The 19,125-nt window shown below is 39.3% G+C and overlaps 1 protein-coding gene across 1 annotated transcript in view; it reads right to left on the bottom strand.

Moving 5' to 3' along the window:
- The window catches only part of TENM3 (teneurin transmembrane protein 3), a 449,902-nt gene that overhangs the window by 410,953 nt on the left and 19,824 nt on the right, over window positions 1-19,125 (bottom strand). Inside the window, 1 exon segment of the mRNA XM_077762712.1 lies at window positions 16,751-17,029. Coding sequence (XP_077618838.1) covers window positions 16,751-17,029 — 279 coding nt within the window.

Here is a 19,125-nt window from a genome sequence, read left to right as displayed (position 1 = left end):
ACACTTAGGTCAGAGTTGAATAAAAGTGCCCTTTAAGGGATGTAACCACTGAAAACATAAGTTTGAGGATAGATAACATGCTTTTTAGCATTGTTTGTACATATCATAGGTACTAAAAAGAACCTCAAGACAGAAATATGACGTTGCTGCCTTTAAAAAAGCAAGAGAAAGAGTGTGTGTGTATGTGTGTGTGTGCGCGCGCACACGCGCGCACGTGCAGAAACTAAGGAGACATGATTAATTAGGAATATTCAGTGAATAATGAAAATGATTAGGGCTAGGTGTTAGGATCCATTTATCAAAAAATGAATACTGGGTCTTATTAGTTTTGAGAAGAGAAAGACAGTCTTGTTTCTCAAGTATAAGAAGGATTGTGACGTGAAGCTGAGTACCAACATTTCTCTATAGCTATCCAGGAACTTAGGATACAAATCAGGGAAAAAATTTCCAGGTAAACACAGAAAGAGGTAAATTTAGGAAACCTGTGATATCTAGTTCAGGCATGTCTCTCTCTAAGGTGCCTGACAGAGAACAGAACCAATGTCTCCTAAGGTCTCCGTCAGACTTATGATTATGATATTCAATTACTCGACAGGTCCATTTGGAACACAAAACAGAATTGATTTGCACAGATCATTTCCTCTCGAAACAGGCTGATGATCACAGGAACATGCATCCAGTGCAATAGTGTCCTGAGCCACAGTGTGTTTTGAGAGTCTATAGTATCTCAAGAAAGACACAGATAATAAGTACCTGGGGAAATGTGGGGTAGGAATGATCATATATGGCAACCAAATATGACCACAGTCAAAACAAACTGTATCTTTTCCTTTATAAAGTACATGCAAGAGGAATAATAAAAGGGTGCCTGGTTTTCGTTCATTCAAATGAGCCGATTATCATTTAAAAAAAGATATACTGAAATATTTAGGTCATCTCAGTTATTTTTATATTCACCAATAAACATTAAGCACCCACGTGCTAGGTATGGCAAGATATTTAAAAATAATTTTTCCTTGAATATCACTACGAAGCAAATTTTCTAAACCTATTAAATAGCATAGAATTCTTAATGTTTATTTAGAAAAGATTCAGCACCGAAACAGATTTATTTTAGGAACCTGAAATGACGGAGTAAGATAGATGGAATGGTAGTCAAAACAAAAGATAACAGAACTTTGTAGGCAATAATGCATATTGTATTAGTTCAAGGGCCACATTTTCATTCTCTGGGGACAGAATACTTCTAAGAGACAGTCACACAAGCAAAGGAAGCTTGGATTATGTTTGACTGATGCAAATAATAAATCTAATTTTTCTTGTTACTTCGGGTGGTTTGATAGATTTTGATGCTTCATATCATCACTTTGCTAGACCTATCCTAACCCAACATGATGACTTCTGTCCCTTGTGGGACATCCTCAAGAGAAAACTTTGCAATATTATCTTTGTAACATTAACCAAAGATTTAAAAAAAATCCCTATTTTTAAAACTATTTAATAAGAAGACACAGTTTGCAGAAACTCAGACCCAAAGACACTGACGGGGTGAAAGGGCCAAGGTCAAGGAATGACTTAATTATAGAGCCAGAATAAGAAATCAGATCTCTGCACTTCTAATCAAGTGTCATTATCACCGTGCCTATGAAACTCTCATCTAAATATAGTAGAATTACATCTTAAACTAAGGAGTGTGAAATAAATCCAACTATACAGAAGCTTATGGTGACAAGGACGACATTTACACTGGCAAGGATTGTTACTTCTCTTTGAAAAGTACGTGATCTGAGGGACCTACCCTCTACTACTGTCTGGTACTGATAGATTCCATACAAGAATAAGCAGGGTGTTACTAGGGGTTTGGGAATCAAACAGTGGCTTTAATCTGGGCTTTATCGTTCAGTATCTGTGAAACCTTAGCAAGATATCTGGATTCGCTAAGCCTTAATTTTCTTTCCATGGTAAAATAGGGATAATACTACTAAACTAGGACAGTAGTAGAGTGAATATAATAGGTGCTCAATAAAAATCAAATATCTCTCCCTGCCTCTGCCTATATCTCTATCCAACTTCTACGCTGCCATTTAGATTCTCACATAATGGCTTTTCTAAAGAACAATAACAATACTCATATACAAAATCCTTAGCAATTGTCATTGGAAATGTCACAATGTTTCTGTGCAGTAATGGCACTTTCTATGGAAGTCAAAGGATTTTGTAGCGAATACAAACTGTTCCAGAAAGGAATAACGTCTATTTAATAGCAGAACCAGAAATGTTGGAGGTAAGAGCATTGTTGAGGCTGAGAATTTCTAATTCAAATAGAATAAGAAATGTACCTCAAGGAAAGGGTCAACTTAAACTCTCACTCTTTCTGATATTTCTTGAGGAAAAGAAATCTTACCTGACAGCTATCAACCATCAAATACATTCAGTACAAACTATCTGAAATACGGGGAGAGTAACCCAAACTCATGGTATATATCATCAATATTCTTATCCCTTAAAGTACAAACATTCGCCTCCATGTAGATCCCTTTTCAGTAGTTTTTATCCTTCTAGAAATCAATCTTGGAAGAGATAGGTACAAAATATGACAACACTTTAAAGAAATGCCGTAGCCCATGTTCCCCTTCTGGCCTTGTGCGTCAATCTCTTAATATTTTGAGAAAAAATAATAAGTACACTCAGTGTGCTAATGGTGAAACCAGGAAGTTAACATCTAGACCCTTAAAAGATGCAAATGTGAACAGTGAGAACCAATGGAATATAAATCCTTTGTCTTTACAGCATTGAGGGGCCCACTGGCCAAGTGTCTTTACCAAGTTATCTCCAGAACTCAATAACCTTGATTTAAAATCTATCAGATTGAGACCCACGGGTGGAAGCGGAATCTGGTTCACTGTGAGTGACCTGCAGCTTCCTTCTTTGCATCACTCTGACACATCCAGGGGTCTTCCAGGGGTTCCCACAGAAAACGTATCAGTTGCTGAACTCTCATGATGGCTAAGGTGAAGATAAATACCAAATCAAGGGTGCAGGAAATCTATCTCATGGGGTGACTGCTCACACATTTGGAAGGAAGCAACTAAAATGTGCGAGGAGAAAATATTCTCAGACTCTGCTCTTGAGGTGCTGGACTGCCTCCTCTAGTAGCAAACCAGGGTGCATCAGTAGAATATTGTGATGCCACGTTCTTGCAGGAGACCGACCCATCCCTGAAGGTGCTGGCTGAGGCATGGCTCAGGAAATATGGAGAAATCACTTTCTCTTTGAGTCTGGACAAGATCTACTACTATTCACTGTCCATCTTGTTTTCTTATAAGACCATTTCATCATCCCTTACATTCACATTTAATTTTAGTATTCAAGAGGATCTTTTACAGGGTCACCTGGATGGCTCAGTCGGTTAAGCGTCCGACTTCGGCTCTGGTCATGATCTCACGGTCCGTGGGTTCGAGCCCTGTGTCGGGTTCTGTGCTGACAGCTCAGAGCCTGGAGCCTGTTTCAGATTCTGTGTCTCCCTCTCTCTCTCTGGTCCTCCCCTGCTCACACTGTCTCTATGTCTCTCTCAAAAATAAATAAAAAATTTAAAAAAGAGCATCTTTTACATACTGTTTACTGTTTCCCAAACCTCAGCGTGAACTCTTCTGCACTAGGATTTTATGTGATCGTGTAGATGAAGGTCTATTTTATTGATATTTCTATGGCCTTTCCCTTTTTTGTATGATGGCAACATTCTTCCAGGTTCTGTGCATATATGTTTGGCCCCTTATCTTCCTTTCTCATCTTGCAAACCCCGTCAATAGCACTGTGACTTGTTCCTTCCTCCCTGTTCACAATAAGCCACTGCTACTTCACAGGGGACCCTGGCTTCATCAGTTCCAAGCTTGCCTTGAAATAATCTGTCCATCATGTCTCAACTCCGCTTCAGGACATGGGCAGGACAGACCCTATCCACAGTGACAAGCTTAGACCTTCAGCCTGACATTTACAGTTCTTCATAAATCGATTCTGTTTCACTGTCAACTTTAATCTCCACTGCTTCCCAGGAGGATCCTTCTAGATGGGGTGGACTCTCCATGATTCCCCTTATTGCCTCCAAGCATTTCCTCACGCTGTCCCAACTGTAAGCATGTACCCTTCTGATACACTTAAACATAGTTTACCACCTTCCAAGACCGGCTGAAATTCTAAAGTTTCTGCAAAATCCTTTTCCAAATCTTGACTGCTTACCTCTTCTCAATGTGCAGTTGAGCTTCAATGTATTTCCTCTAGCTGCTTTGCCTTCTAATGGTTTCCTCTTTGTAAAGCCCTGTATCTCCAAGTCTATTAGCTTGAAAGCAAAAGATATAATTTATTCCCCCTAAATATCTCTCAAAATATTTAATACAAGGATGTTCGCAGAATACAATAAATCCTAACTTTTTGCAGGATGAATGCTTTATTTTTTAATGAAAAATAGATCTCAGTAACTGCTTGCGACATTATATATGACTTCCATAAGCCTATTTTATTCTGTTTTTCTACTGCTACATGTTTTGCAATACCTCAAGGTTACACATTACACTGCTAGTAGCTAACTGTGTATTCCTGAAAATGTTGCTTTTTAGTTAGCAGCCTAGATGTCCCAAAACACTACCAAACCTGTATTTAGTATCTAAAAGCTACTATTTATATAAGGTAGTTCCTAAATTTTTTCCTATTTCGTTGCAAAGATTTAGCAGTATAATTTTTCATTGACGTCTCAGTGCCAAAAATATTAGTATATACTTATTAGACATTATGAAGCTTTCCTTAATTAGTTTAAACGAAATTCACAAAAATGAACTGTGTGAAGAAAATCACTTGAAATCCCTACACCATAGACTATATTAAACAGTATTTAGATAGATTAAATGTAAATAAAAAGAAATATTTTAAGAAGGAAGAAAACAGAAACAATAATTTGCTCTACGGGTAAAGCCAACCTTTCTAATAATGCACGCGTGCATATACACACACACACACACACACGTAGATAATATAACTGACTTGACCGTATTTTAAAAGGTTTCTTTAAAAATTCTTTATGGAAACAATATCTCAGAATGAAACTAAACACAATACTTGCAAAAGATTAAGATCTAAATATTTCAAGAGACAAAATTATGAAGGTTTTTAAAAGTGTAAGAAAGCACTTGCAATTTGGTAAGTAAAAAATATATCATATCTACCTCTCTCTATCTTCTGCATCTTTCCCATCAGGCTAAGGATTGATGGAAAAAGATTTACTTCTTCCTGCTACATCACCTTTTTAAATTTACTTGACAAGAAGGCAGAAACTTGGTAGAAATGAATCTGCTTCTCTGAGCTGGGGCAGATGCAGATTTTCTTGGCACTTAGAATCTCTAATGAAGAGCGTGCAGCTATTTAATCAAGGCAGTGTCTTGCTAGACCTGAGGACCTTGCATTTGACCCACAGAGTTGGCATCTCTATTCATCATTCTTGTGAAGCTTAACTACGTCTCTACAAGCAGAAGGCCCCCATGTAAGAAGCTTCTACATATCAGGTCCTCCCACAACCAAACCTGTCTCCCCAAGGCTTCATGTACACACGGGGGGCGCGGGGAGGGGGAGCCAGTGTTAGTTCCCTGGTGTCCCTGAATCCTATTCTCTCCTCATTTAATATCCCTTTCTTCATATACCCCAACAGAATAACGGACAAAAGGCATGGACTGGCAATTCACCAAAGAAGAAATGCAAACAGAACCAAACCTGTACACAGATACATGAGAATACATTCTCCCCAACAATCAAATGAATATAAATTACAACAACAGTAAGATACTATATTTTATCCATCAAGTTGCCAGAATTTTAAAGCATGGCAGCATTTGTTGTCGGTGGCTTGTGGAAAAAGACACTTTTTTTGTACTTCTGGTGGGAGTGTAAATTGATACACGTTGTTTGCAGGGCACTCTGACAGAGCATGGAAAAGTATTATGTTGTAGAAGAATGTCTGAGAACATGGAGTGACTTAAGCAAAAACAAACTGCAGTTTTAATTTTTGTAAAACACATACACAGAAAAAAATCAAAGTGTAAATGCAAAAATAGAAACTAGTTAATACTAGGTTGCTTCCCTGCCTTGTCCAATGAACATGTAACGTGAAGTAATTAAAATAGACAACTTAAGGGCATGAATTTAAACACTCGGAATATTTTATACTTAAGTTTGTTCGATCTAAAGCTTCATTTTTATCATGTCTGTTATGACCTATCATTTTACTTGGTTACCGAGACAGTAAAATGCAAAGAGTGACTGAGGGTTTAAAAAAATGCTCATGATTATCTGAAGGCTTACACTTTTTAAATAGGTTCATTTGAACAATGAAGATGCACCTAGGAGCACATTTTGTGCCCTACAATCTATACAGTGGAACTCCAGTCACAGTAAATGAGACATAGTCCATTAGAAGGGAATGTTTCATACCTGTTTTCGGCAGCAACTGACATTTCATTCAAGCACTCTCAAATCCCCCAGGTCTCTTCAGCTGCTATATGTCAAAATTCTAAGATCTCTTTTTGTGAACTTTAACACCCTTATAAAAACCAGTTGGAAGGGCAAATCTACTTCCTACTGATTACTTTGGTATTAACCAATTAAAGACAAATCAATTATTCAGTTTTGTCTGAATAATCATCTCTCAGAGTCATCATCTTCCAAACTGCAACATGCAGGTAATAACTTCCGCTCTGGCTTTTTACAGTGTGTTTCTCTTTCTCTCGGACATACCTCTTCTGATATGGTTTTTGGGCCCCCTTTTGTGTGTATGTTTTTCAAATCTTTATTTATTTTTGAGACAGAGACAGCGTGTGAACAGAGGAGGAACAGAGAGAAAGGGAGATACAGAATCTGAAGCAGGCTCCAAGCTCTGAGCCATCAGCACAGAGCCTGACGCAGGGCTCAGACTCAATGAACCGTAAGATCACGACCTGAGCCGAAGCTGGACGCTCAACTGACTGAGCCACTCAGGCACCCCAATGTGTGTGTGTGTGTGTGTTTTTTTAAATAAATGTTTGACAATGGCTTCAGAGTATTCACTAATAATCAAATCTGATGATATAATTTTATGTTTATAAACACGTATTTTTTTAAGCAAAGGAAAGGATAAGAAAAAGAAAGAAGTTACCTGTGCATCTGGAGAAGCACTGAGAACAGTCCCATTAGTTCAGGCTCCAAAGTCAGTAACTACCTGTTTTCCACTGGACTCTGGATGTGTGTGTGTGTGTGTGCGCGCGTACGCGTGTGTGTGTGCACACACATGCACGTGTGTGTGTGTGCACTTACAGTTTTACAGAACTATCCAAAATAAAATATCAATTTTGAATAAGAATGTACTTTCCCCCAAACCTTTTGATGACACGGACTCTCAATTCCGTCAACTATCATCAACTTATACTACACTGACCTACCATTTGCTATGGTTTTAATCAAAACAGGTGGAGACTTGCCTTTTTTAAGTAGACCTTTTCTATAACAAACACTAAACTTTTTATGCACACACAGTTTTAAGATGAAAAGTACTTTAAAAGCTAAAACACGTTGAGGGATTCGCAGTGACATAAATTTATATTTCCAAGGTCCCTTTGCTTTACGTCCCTCAGAGGCCATGTTACTAATGTTCCCTAATCTCTCTGTTCCCCTTCTCACTGTTGGATGGTTCCTTCCTTTTCCATATAAAGATGCTGAAATGTGCTCCGATATAAAAATACTTCTGCCTCTGTATATCTCAGGAGTTACCAGCCTACCTCCCTCTGTCTTTGGAAAGAATGATCAATGCTTGTTGGTGCCGTATTTTTTGGTTCTGTTTTTCTCTCTGCAATGCGACCACCATACCCCATACACAGAAGTGAATAACCTCCTATGCGATCCAAAGGGCATCTCTGCACTTGACTCACTAGACTTTCGGAAGTTTAGACCCCCCTCTCTCACTTCCTATATCCTCTCTTGCCTCCTGTGAATAGATCTTGATCTTCTCTTTATCTCTGCGGAGGGTCACCCTCTGTTTCTTTCCAGGGTACTCCCTTTACAGCCTCGTGTTAATTTGCTTTTGGGGACAGTTTGGATTCTGCCACATGGCTTTCACTGCAATCATATAGATTATAAGGTAAATCTTTTTAAATAAAATCTATTGAATTTTTCTACCTCTCTATATAATTGCTTAATAGATTATTGAACTTTGGTGTCCCACAGACGCCTTAAATACAGCCTCTTCATGTCTGAGTTACTACCTACCACGAACAACAGACTTTAGCCTCCAACTTGAATTATATCATTGTGTGGATTGTACTGTTCTTCTATGTTAGAGGGTCTTTTAAATGTCTTCCTCTTCCCTAACCCCAGCACAATGAATACATCTTCACCTCTTGATTCTTTCCATTTCAATCCGTCTTCCTCCCCTGCCGAGTGCATGGCTTAAACTTTCTCGTATTTTCTCACTCTGATAATTATAATACTATCTGATTGGCCCATTTTCTTTCAAGTTCGACCTGCAAGTCCACGGTGTCTTTGCTCAGCAAACACTGTCGCCCCAGGCTCAGGCACTGGGGGAGGTGAGCACAGAGATACAATGGTAAACAGAGCCAAGCCCCTACAGAGCTTACTCCCTGTGGGAGACAGTCGACTTTCTGGACTGTTTTCAGAGTGCCTGCAGAATGTAAATCGGACTGTAATATTACTCTGCATGAAAATCCACCAGAACCTCCCCATCACCATGATTTCTTAACATGGCCATGTGGCCCTTTGCAGTATGGTTTGGGACAGCTTGTGCCACCTCAAATCATCCCTCACCTACCCACATCCTGTGTTCTAGGTACCAGACATCCCATGGCTCTCAGAAGAGTCCGCACAGATTTCACACTTTCTCTTTTGCTGCTCTGTCTACATCTTGGATTTCTATAGGCCTTTTGAGCCCCATGTTCCAATGCCACCTCCTTCTTCCTTTATGAAACATCCTCTTCTCTCCCACCCTCGGTCTCTGCTGCCAACAATCTTCTCTCTGCTGACAGTGACTTAGCCTATTGTGTGCTAATACCATTCAGCACATTTAAATCCAGGGCCTGTTTGCCCACTCAGCCTATGAATCTCTAGAAGTTGTGGATGACTTCTTACTCATTTTTGTTTTTCCGGCACCTGGTACAATACCCAGCATTTACTGTCCATTGACTGAAGATGTGGTTGATAAACTAAATACGAAATCAATTCAAAAAGTCACATCTAAAGTTTATTCAGTTTGCAGTTTCTGTATGACAATATTTACTGTTTCTTTATTTTTGAGAGAGAGAGAGTGAAAGAGAGAGAGAGACATGGAAAGCAAGCAGGGGAAGGGCAGNACTCAGCCTATGAATCTCTAGAAGTTGTGGATGACTTCTTACTCATTTTTGTTTTTCCGGCACCTGGTACAATACCCAGCATTTACTGTCCATTGACTGAAGATGTGGTTGATAAACTAAATACGAAATCAATTCAAAAAGTCACATCTAAAGTTTATTCAGTTTGCAGTTTCTGTATGACAATATTTACTGTTTCTTTATTTTTGAGAGAGAGAGAGAGAAAGAGAGAGAGAGAGAGAGATGGAAAGCAAGCAGGGGAAGGGCAGAGAGAGAGAGGGAGGCAGAATCCCAAGCAGGCTCCATGCTGTCAGCACAGAGCCTGATGTGGGGCTCGAACCCAGGAACCATGAGATGAGGCTCAGGACTTGAGCCGAAACCAAGAGACACTTAACCAACAGAGCCACCCAAGTGCACTGTCTGTGTGACGATATTTAAAGTCAAGGTACTACTGATAAGACACTTTTAATTGCCCTTTTCTCAAGTTCATATGCATGTGTAGGAATTTTAATATGCATTTTAAAAGATTTGCATTTAGGAGCACCTGGGTGGCTCAGTCAGTTAAATGTCTGACTCTTGGTTTGGCTCAGGTCATGATCTCATGGGTTCAAGCCCCATGTCGGGCTCTGTGCTGACAGTGAGGAGCCTGCTTGGGATTCTCTCTCTCCCCCAGTATCTCTGTCCCTCTCATGTCTCTCTCTTTCTCTCAAAATAAATAAATAAACTTAGAAAAAAATTTTCACATTTAGTTTCTGTACAGTCTATGCATTATGGAAAACTATCTCAAATCCACTGATAAAAACCAAAAAAATTTAACATAGTTAGCCACTGTTCAAACTACTGAGTAAATAATGTTTACGGTCCTCACATTTATACTCATATGTGTGTATAATTTTAATAAACAGAATTATTATGAGCCGGGAAGAATATTCTTTTAATAGCACCAAGAAAACCCCCAGTTAGCTGCTCTTCAAACACTTGAATACCCACAGAATGGCAAATCCAGTACGGTTCTATGGCACTAACACTTAATTTTTCTATTTCAGTGATAATTGCATCAATAAACCTGAATCAGCATTTGCTGCTGTTCAATTCATTAATTAAAACAATCTTCCTGCTACCACTGTGATTTTTCAAGGATATCAAAACACATTCAAACATCAAAATAGCATACATCATCAGTTTTGATATGTGCATGGTACGCTTTCCTTTGATTTCAACTGTACAATGAAAAGATTTAGAATATAAATACAGAGAGCATCTATTCCACATCCTTTGAACAACAATACTTAAAGCACAAATTGAATTCTGTTATGGCAGTAGTCATGCGAAAAGGAGCAGACAGCCAAGAGGTTCTGAAAATCCTTTTAGAACGGAAAATACAAATGTATATAAAATACTTAAGCGATGACACCAAAGTCGTCCTCATTCGAGTTGCAGAACACTAAATTAACAAAAAAATAACTTAAATCATAGCCTTACTGTGCTTGAGTGGCTTATAACATATCCATGAAAGAAGCGTATTTCATTCTTCAACATGAAATGTGGAAGCATTTGTTACGAGAATGGCAAGTCGCTATTAAGCCACACATGTATACATATCAAGGCAACATAATTATTTTTATATATTAGAAACTATTTGGCTGGATTCTGCAAAGCAGTGCTCACATTCTGAGCCTGATTTAGTAAGCATACACCCTCTTACTTTTGCTGATTCTGACATCTCAGCGCACCTAAAACATAAAATATAATTTACAACAGTAGAACACGCCAGAAGTGACCATTACATGCCAGAAGAGAGCCCATAATGGAATTTATTTGCAAGTTATACTTTAGTATGTGTAACAGAATCTTGTAAAATTAGAAGAACCCTGAAGTATCCAACGCCACTACAGAGTCCCAAACTACTCTAGAATTTCACTGGTAATAGAAAGGCTACAAGTTCTTCCGTGTCCTCTGTCTCCTATGTGCCGTTGCTCGGAAAGTGAAGAAAGCGCACTGCCCACTCTTTCGGGGAGTGTATTCCGTCTGACTTGGTAAGTTTCAAAATAACTAAAAGTTTTCTGTCTAGAGATTGTTTTAAACATTGCTACTGCCGTAGTTTGTCAAACTGGTTTAAGAAATATACCTTTTTCCTTTTAAAGCATAAGAACGCAACTTTTAGACTTTATTGATACGAAAGCAGACTTTTTAAACAGTATTTCTAAGGTGCCTGGGTGGCTCAGTAGGTTAAGCGTCCGACTTCGGCTCAGGTCATGATCTCATGGTTTGTGAGTTCGAGCCCCGCGTTGGGCCCTAGGCTGACAGCACAGAGCCTGCTTCGAATACTCTGCCTCCCCTCTCTCTGCCCCTCCCCTGCTCATGCTCTTGCTCTCTCTCAAAAATAAACGAATGCTAAAAAAAAACTGAAATAGTATTCCAAAGGACAAGTAAATTGGTTCCTTGAAGTATGTTAGCTGCACAAAGGAAGTATCTATTACACCTAAAAATAGTGCACTTTACTGTTATATCCTCTTTGTCAGCCAAATGAGCCTTTACTACTTCAGTATGACGCACAATTAGTGTGGCATTAGTTAGGTCCTGCAACAGGTATATTGCTAAGATCCCAGGTGAGAAATAAAGTCTTTCAGGAATGATGTATTTTATCGTGTGAACTGAGGAGCGTCAGTTAAATTGCCTTTTAATTGACTGGCTGTCGAAGTAACATGCCTTTGAGGGAAACACTACTTTTGAAATTTCCTCTGGCCAGGAGGGGAAGGAGCAAGTGAAAGTCTTTGAAGTCTACAGCCATCAGACTAATTATCAGCACCATTCAATGTACATTCATTTAATTACAGTAAATTAAAATGGATGTGGGGTTTGGGAGGAAAATAAAAGAGTCAATAAATGGTGACAGGAACGTCAGACTATGCAAGTTATCGGTGCCTTTTCTGGAGACCACTAGCTCCCCTTCATCTGGCCACAAACTAATGCCCACAGAGAGAAGGGGTAAAAAGAGGCAGGGGCGGGAAGGGAGGTAAATTCGCCGTGGGCCAAAACTGCAGGTACTTGATACTGCTTATCTAACTGAATCTTCATCACCTCTTAAGAAGGAGATATAATTTCCCACTGTTTACAGATGCTAACAACATGCACTTTTTGGCACCCACCAGATGCCAGGCACTTGTCTCTTCTAAGCACATGATGAGCTCTGTGGATCTGAACGCATTTAGTCCTTACAACAACCCTACACGGGCTGGATGCTAGTTACCATTCTATTTTACCCCTGGAGAAACTGCAGCACAGGAAGGTTAAGTAACTTGTCCAAGGTCACACAGCCTGGGGGTGGGGGGGTGCCAATGCACACTCAGGTGATCTGCCCCCTTAGCACACGTACTCAACCACTGCCCTCCGTGAGGGTCCAGAATGACAGTGTTCAGGAGCACACAGTCTCAGTAGCCGAAAGAGGAGACTTCAACCCTGACCAGTGAGGTCCTAAACCCAGGCACCTTTCATGACGCCGCACTGCCGGACGACAAAGGATGCTCTCTATGTTTTGGCCTCTTCTGAGAAAAGATGAACAAACAAATGTTTTTAAAGCTTAAAGTTGGCTGTCCTGGAAAAAAAAAAAAGTCCTTGGTTCCTGACATTTAAATAGACAGTTGGAACTGAGATCAGATTACCTGAAAAGCCAGATCGTGGAAATTCAGCGGGGGGTCTTCTAACAATACATCAGAGGCAAGTAAGATGCTTATAACGACCCAGAGCACACTGGTAATTCTACCTTTGATGAGAGCGACTCATTGGTTTATTTTGTCACCTCTCAACAGCTTACCAGAACGGTCGCTTAGTAGGTGACTGCTCACCCCTGCCCCTCCGGTATCTGGCTGGAGAATGATGAGAACGACCACAGTGAACACTAGGTGTCTAGAACAGTCTTCTCCCATTTCCTTAATGCAGAGCAAGATCAGCATTTGGAATTCAAGACTAACATTTGGAATTCCATCCGAAACTCAATACACTGGAAAAAAAGAAAAAAACAACTTCTTTCCTCAAAATGTTTTTTGACTTCGAATCCCCGCGGCTGGTGACATTAGTTTTGCAAAAGAAAAAGTTTTATCACTTGTTTTGAGTGTCTGCTAATACGGAGAACGTGTGCCATGGTCCGAATGTTCCTTTCCCCTTGTGGGATGCTCAGACCCTCAAAATGTCATTAGCCTCAAAGCCGTTCTAGCGCCTTCTTAACTTGAATTGTTGGCCTCTTTATCAATAAATAAATGAAACTTAATCCCTTTTAGTGACTCCACTCTTCTTTGAAGTTTTAACTAGAACGTTGGGCGCTTGGCTTGCATAATTTTACAAATGCTGAATAACAGTTTTCTGGGGGAAAACAGCCTATTCACAGTTATTTCCTATGATGAAAACAGTCATGGAAAACTCCCAGTGCTAAACCGGATGAAAACAAGGCAGTGTCTGCTGCCTAAATTCGTTTCATTTTGGTGAATTATTTCACACATGTCCTTCTGGTTTCGACCTATAGAGGTATAAGAGAACTTCCAAGGACACATCTGAAGCTAGTACAGTGAATGATATTAGACACTTAAAATAATGAAAAGCAAGAAAGATATCACTGGAAAAATCAATAGCCTCTCCAACTTAGAGCAATGAGAAAATAACAAAGACAGAATTGAATTATTTTTATTTTATATTAGAAATATTTGACTAGAAGTAGTAACGGTAAAAATCCGTAATCGTTTTGAGGCTATGGCTTAGAAGGATGTTAGAAGACCGTGGGCAGGATTACAGATTCTAGTTTTTCCTATGACTCAAATTAAGAAAGATACCCATAGTTTTTATATCAGAAAAAATCCTTGATATTTTTGTTTCACTCTACAATCCAAAGGGTCTTCTAGCTAGCCCAGAAAAGTATGCTTTCCCACCTTTTAAAACCATTAATTCCTTTTAGTGGAATCTTGCTCCTTCTGACTGATCACTGAAAATTCAGAACAAATTAATTAATCTGAAATGTTCCTACCGACATACATACTAAATCTATGCAATAACCAGTGTTCCTTAAGAGGGCAAATCTATTTTATTTCCTCTTTTCTTTTCTTCCTTGGGCTGACCTCATTGGGAGTTTTTGGACCATCAAAAAAAATTTTTTTTTTAAAAAACAACTACAGCCAAACCTTGGGGAAAAGAGTAAACATGAGTTTAAGTCGTCGCTTGCCCAGCTCAACAAACACTGTTTTTGACACTTTATACTCTTAACTCGGCTGACCTGTTTACTCTCAACAAATGCAACCAAATGTTATGAATTTCAAGGCAGGGCCCTTGGCACCCTCTTCCTGTCTCTCTCCCTTCTGCGTCATCGCAACCACTTGCAGCCAGGAAAAGCACACCTTTTCTTGTCCTGACATCACTCCATGAACAAGGTCAATGAGCGAGCAGGGGGCGCAGAGCCTTCGCCAGGTAATAACAACCCATGCAGGTGTGAGGGTCAGCGGCAGGGAGAAACTCAGTCTTCCTTTTCTCCTTCCTGCCATTGGGATACTTTATAGTCTTAACTAACAGTTGAAAATTTGATAAGTTTTCAATTTTCTGGAAAGAAAAAGAAAAAGCCACGTATTGGGGTATTCATGGTGAAACAGAGTTAGCAGATATAGGAGTTTAAAAATCGTAAACTTAATTTCTATTTTTCCAATGCAGATACCATGACAGGATAATTTTGTTATTAGAAAGGATAGAGATGCTACAAAGGCTGTGGGTGGAAAGAACAACCTGACCCGACACGAGAAGATATTTAATGGATATGGGTATGGATATAATGCAGATAATCAGAACCAAATGCATTATCTTGCTGCACTCTATTCTTTTCTACAACTACCATAAATTTTATCATGTATTTTAGGGAAATCAGAGGTGGACTATAACCATTGTACCTGAAGATTCGGATAGATGGGAAACAAAGTTGGTACCAATGCTTACGCATTTAAGGTCAGGAACTTCTGAATCCCTAATGAAAGCAGACATAATACAGGGTTTACGGAGGTGAGTGGATTAGCTCAGAGAAACGTTGGCAGCCCGGTCTGAAGACTCATTTGGTCAGGAAGAGCTGTCCTTGTTTTCTGTTTGGGGCTGGGATAAAGCCTCCACCAAGAACTGACACTTCCAAAATGAATACAGTGAGTGCATATTATTAATTGATCTTGACTTTGGTTTAACGTGCTGAAGTATTCCACGTAAGATACTGAGTTAGAGGGTTTAAATTAGACTTTTTTTTTCATGAATCGAAGGGAAGCGGGTAAAAGGGGGAATCACAAGGCATCACTTCATGGTGTGATGGCTAAAACGGAAAGCTGAACAGACCTGCGTTCCTATAGCAAAGTGAAATAATACAAATGAAGTGCTGCTGGTGAAACAACTATCTTTCTTTTCAAATGTCATGCAGTTCTTCCACTTAAATTTTCTCCTTGCTTCCTTTTGCATCATATACACAGAGCATCAATGACTATACTCAAGTAGCGAGTGCACTGTTAATACTAAAAGCCGAAGGAGAAATGCTCTTTACTGTCTGGTATGGTGGCAGTGATGCTCCAATTTTCTTAAAAGCGATATTGACAAAAAATTAAGTTTCCTTTGAAAGCCATTATTGCATATAAATGAACTGTTTTATTTTCCCGCATTGGCAGTAAGAAAAAAAAAATCCCCCAAATTTATAAAGATACCTCTCTTACGATACGTAACACTGCTATTTGGATACCCTACAACGCAATTTCTGCGTGTCGACTTAACTGCATAATAATCTGGTCCCCAAAGCACATCAAAAACCACACTCTCCCTCTTTACCAAAATTGCTATTGCTCTCATCAACTGGTAAGTTTAAAGCACGATCAAATTTGTTCTTCAATCACTTGAGCCCTGTTAATAAGCTAGCTGTGTGCTCATTCATCCATTCGAAGATTTTGCAACTTCTTTGAGATATCTTCAAGAGGAATCTACAAAGACACGCTTGATGACAAGCTGGCTCTGGGGTACACTTTATCACCACGTGCTTTGCTGCCCCACAGAGAATAACAGGTGACATGGCCCCGGAGAAGTCAAAGCTAATCTTTTTTTTTTCTGTACATAATTAAAATGTTTTTCAAAACTATAGCTAACACATCATAGACTGCTTGCATAATTTAACAATCTGATGTCGAATATTGATTTTTTCCCAGGGGAAAAAAATGCATTATTCAAGGACAGTTCTACCGCTTTAGAACCAAAAGAAAGGAAGAAGAAAAAGAAGTAAGAATGAGAGGAGAAAAGAAAGGAAGAGAAGCATGCGCCCACAGCTGACGAAAACGGACAGAAGCACCGAAGGCCCACATTATAGAGCAAAAAATGGCACTTACCATTCTCACTGTCTGACTTGTTTTCGTGCTCCGTATCTGTCAGGGTCAGGGCGGAGTTGGACCGGCTTGACAGGCAGGAGCTGCGGCCTGATTTGACCCCCCTGCCCCAAAGTCTCATGGCATGCTCTGGGGACGTCACTGCTTCATTTTCAGTATCAGCATCTGACCCTGCACTGATAGAGTAACCTCTGTGGGGGAGCCCCATTTCCGCACAAAACGCAAGTCCTCTTCGAGTTGCTGGTTCACAAACTCCTAACTGCCTTAGGGTAAAATTCTGTCCTAATTAGGGGGAAAAAGAGATAACAACTAGTGAGTATATGTTTCATTTTCTTCTTCATCGTCTTCTTTTTTGTTTTTTTAAAGAAATCTCCCTAAAATAAACACTCAAGCATTCAGGTTTTTCAGTTATCAGCATCAGGTGTTTACATTTGCAATGCATGGCAGATGGTCAGGTGAACGCAATTATGGCAGGTGGGCGGGGCTCTGCCCCAGACCTCCCACATACCCCCACTCAGAGCTCCTTTGTCGACCACTTAAGCCCCTAAGCACCTCCAGAGAGGGGGCAGGCCAAGGAGAACAGACCATGACAACTCAGCCCAGAGAAATGACTGGGTATCAGTGATCGAATTCGGTTTAGCAACTTGGGAAGCAAGAGAAATTGTCAAATTTCTCTCCTATGTCTTGTCTCTAGCCCTATGCTGTGGGGTTCTTCCCACCCAGATGTGACTCCTTTGCAAGACAAAAGAGACTAATTACTTGTTAAGTAGAAATGGGAGCTTGGTCAGTCTTTATTACATCTTCCCATCTTAAGTTGGCCACTGATGTAAACATGTATCATTGTGTGTGTGTGTGTGTGTGTGTGTGTGTGTGTGCATATCCTATATTTTGGAGTGTAATGCCTTGAAAATTTGCAGACACATGACTTTCTAGACATTGTGCTTTAATAATCACCTGGAAACATCTGTATCGATCAGAGTAAACCAATTTTTGCAAATAAAGTGCACTCTAAAAATAAAGTGGGAGAAATATGTATTTAAAAATTAATGACAAAATCAAGTTCCCTGAGAAATAAACGGCTGTGAACCCTGCAGGCCTTTACTAATAAATTGAGCATAATAAAACCCACGACACGGCAATAACTTAAAGCAAAAGTGTTTAAATTAGGTGACACTTTAAAATGACTGCTCTTATTAATGACTTTGCCAATCGTGTATTTATTCTTGAAATTTCACATATGTTTTATGAGACTCTGGATGAGTAGAGAGAGAAATATGTTTGCTTGTACGATGCAGATATATGACTCTTCCATTTCTTGTCTCCTGTTGGCCTGATGGAGTCTGAGATTTAGGTACCGACCAGAATCAAAATCCATGTAAAGAATAACAGTACACAAAGACTGATTTAAATGCCACCACACAACACCAACCTTTTAAGGATATGAAGCATTTAGATCACTCATAGTTTTCATTTTCCTACTTCTATCTCTTCAATCTATGAACATTTTAAAGTTAATTGGCTGGTGTGAGAGATAACAGAACACTGTATTTTTTAAAAGAGGATGTCATAAGTTATTTGTGATAAAATAACAACATGCTGAATCTTCTAGGAAATGAGTTGGACATGATGCACAATATAGTGTATATTTGGTTGTAAAAGTATCAGTAGCCTCCAGGCCCCAGCACATTTTAACTAGTGTGGTTAATTGCTTTATGGCTGTGGTCATATCAGAAGTTGGAATCAGCTTTATCTTGGTCAGACTTCGAAATGGGCTCTGACAAAGACACTCATAAATAATGAAAATCTGTTGCTGCAATTAGCTACAAATGAAACCGCTTATCAGAGAGATTTGAATAAGTACCTGAGCCAAAAAATATGTCAGAAAAAAAAGAAGAAAAAAAGGAGAAAAGAGCCCATTGGACAGTGAAAGGGTGGGCAAGCTTGATGAATTAAAGCACAGTACTCACAGAATTTTTCTTACAGAATGGGCGTAGCTTGTACTTATGAAAGTAAACCCAAAAAAAGGTCAATGTCATGGAATAGAGGTGGAAGAATTTCCCCACTGTTATTTATACATCACATTTAAATGGGGAAAGGGAAGACAGGGGTCAAAAACAGTTAAATATTACCATTAAACATGTTGATTTTTCAAAACAAGAATACATAATTTTTAAAAGGCAAAAATGAATGATTAAAACCTTCTGCATCTTTCCTCTATTTGGGGAAGGGCCCATATTGGAGAATAAAAATAAGAGAGAGGTTAAAAGCAGTAAAAACTTCTTTCTAATCTCTGAAATGTAACTTAAAAACATTTTCCACGTTATTGACTTTTTACAATGATAACATCTTGATGCAAAAATCTATGAGGTGAAGGAAAG

Source organism: Crocuta crocuta, unplaced genomic scaffold (genome assembly GCF_008692635.1).
Source record: "Crocuta crocuta isolate KB4526 unplaced genomic scaffold, BGI_CrCroc_1.0 scaffold90, whole genome shotgun sequence".
In the NCBI taxonomy this organism is placed as follows: domain Eukaryota; kingdom Metazoa; phylum Chordata; class Mammalia; order Carnivora; family Hyaenidae; genus Crocuta; species Crocuta crocuta.
Note: the sequence above shows the minus strand (reverse complement) of the source record. Positions and strands in the feature narration are given on the sequence as shown.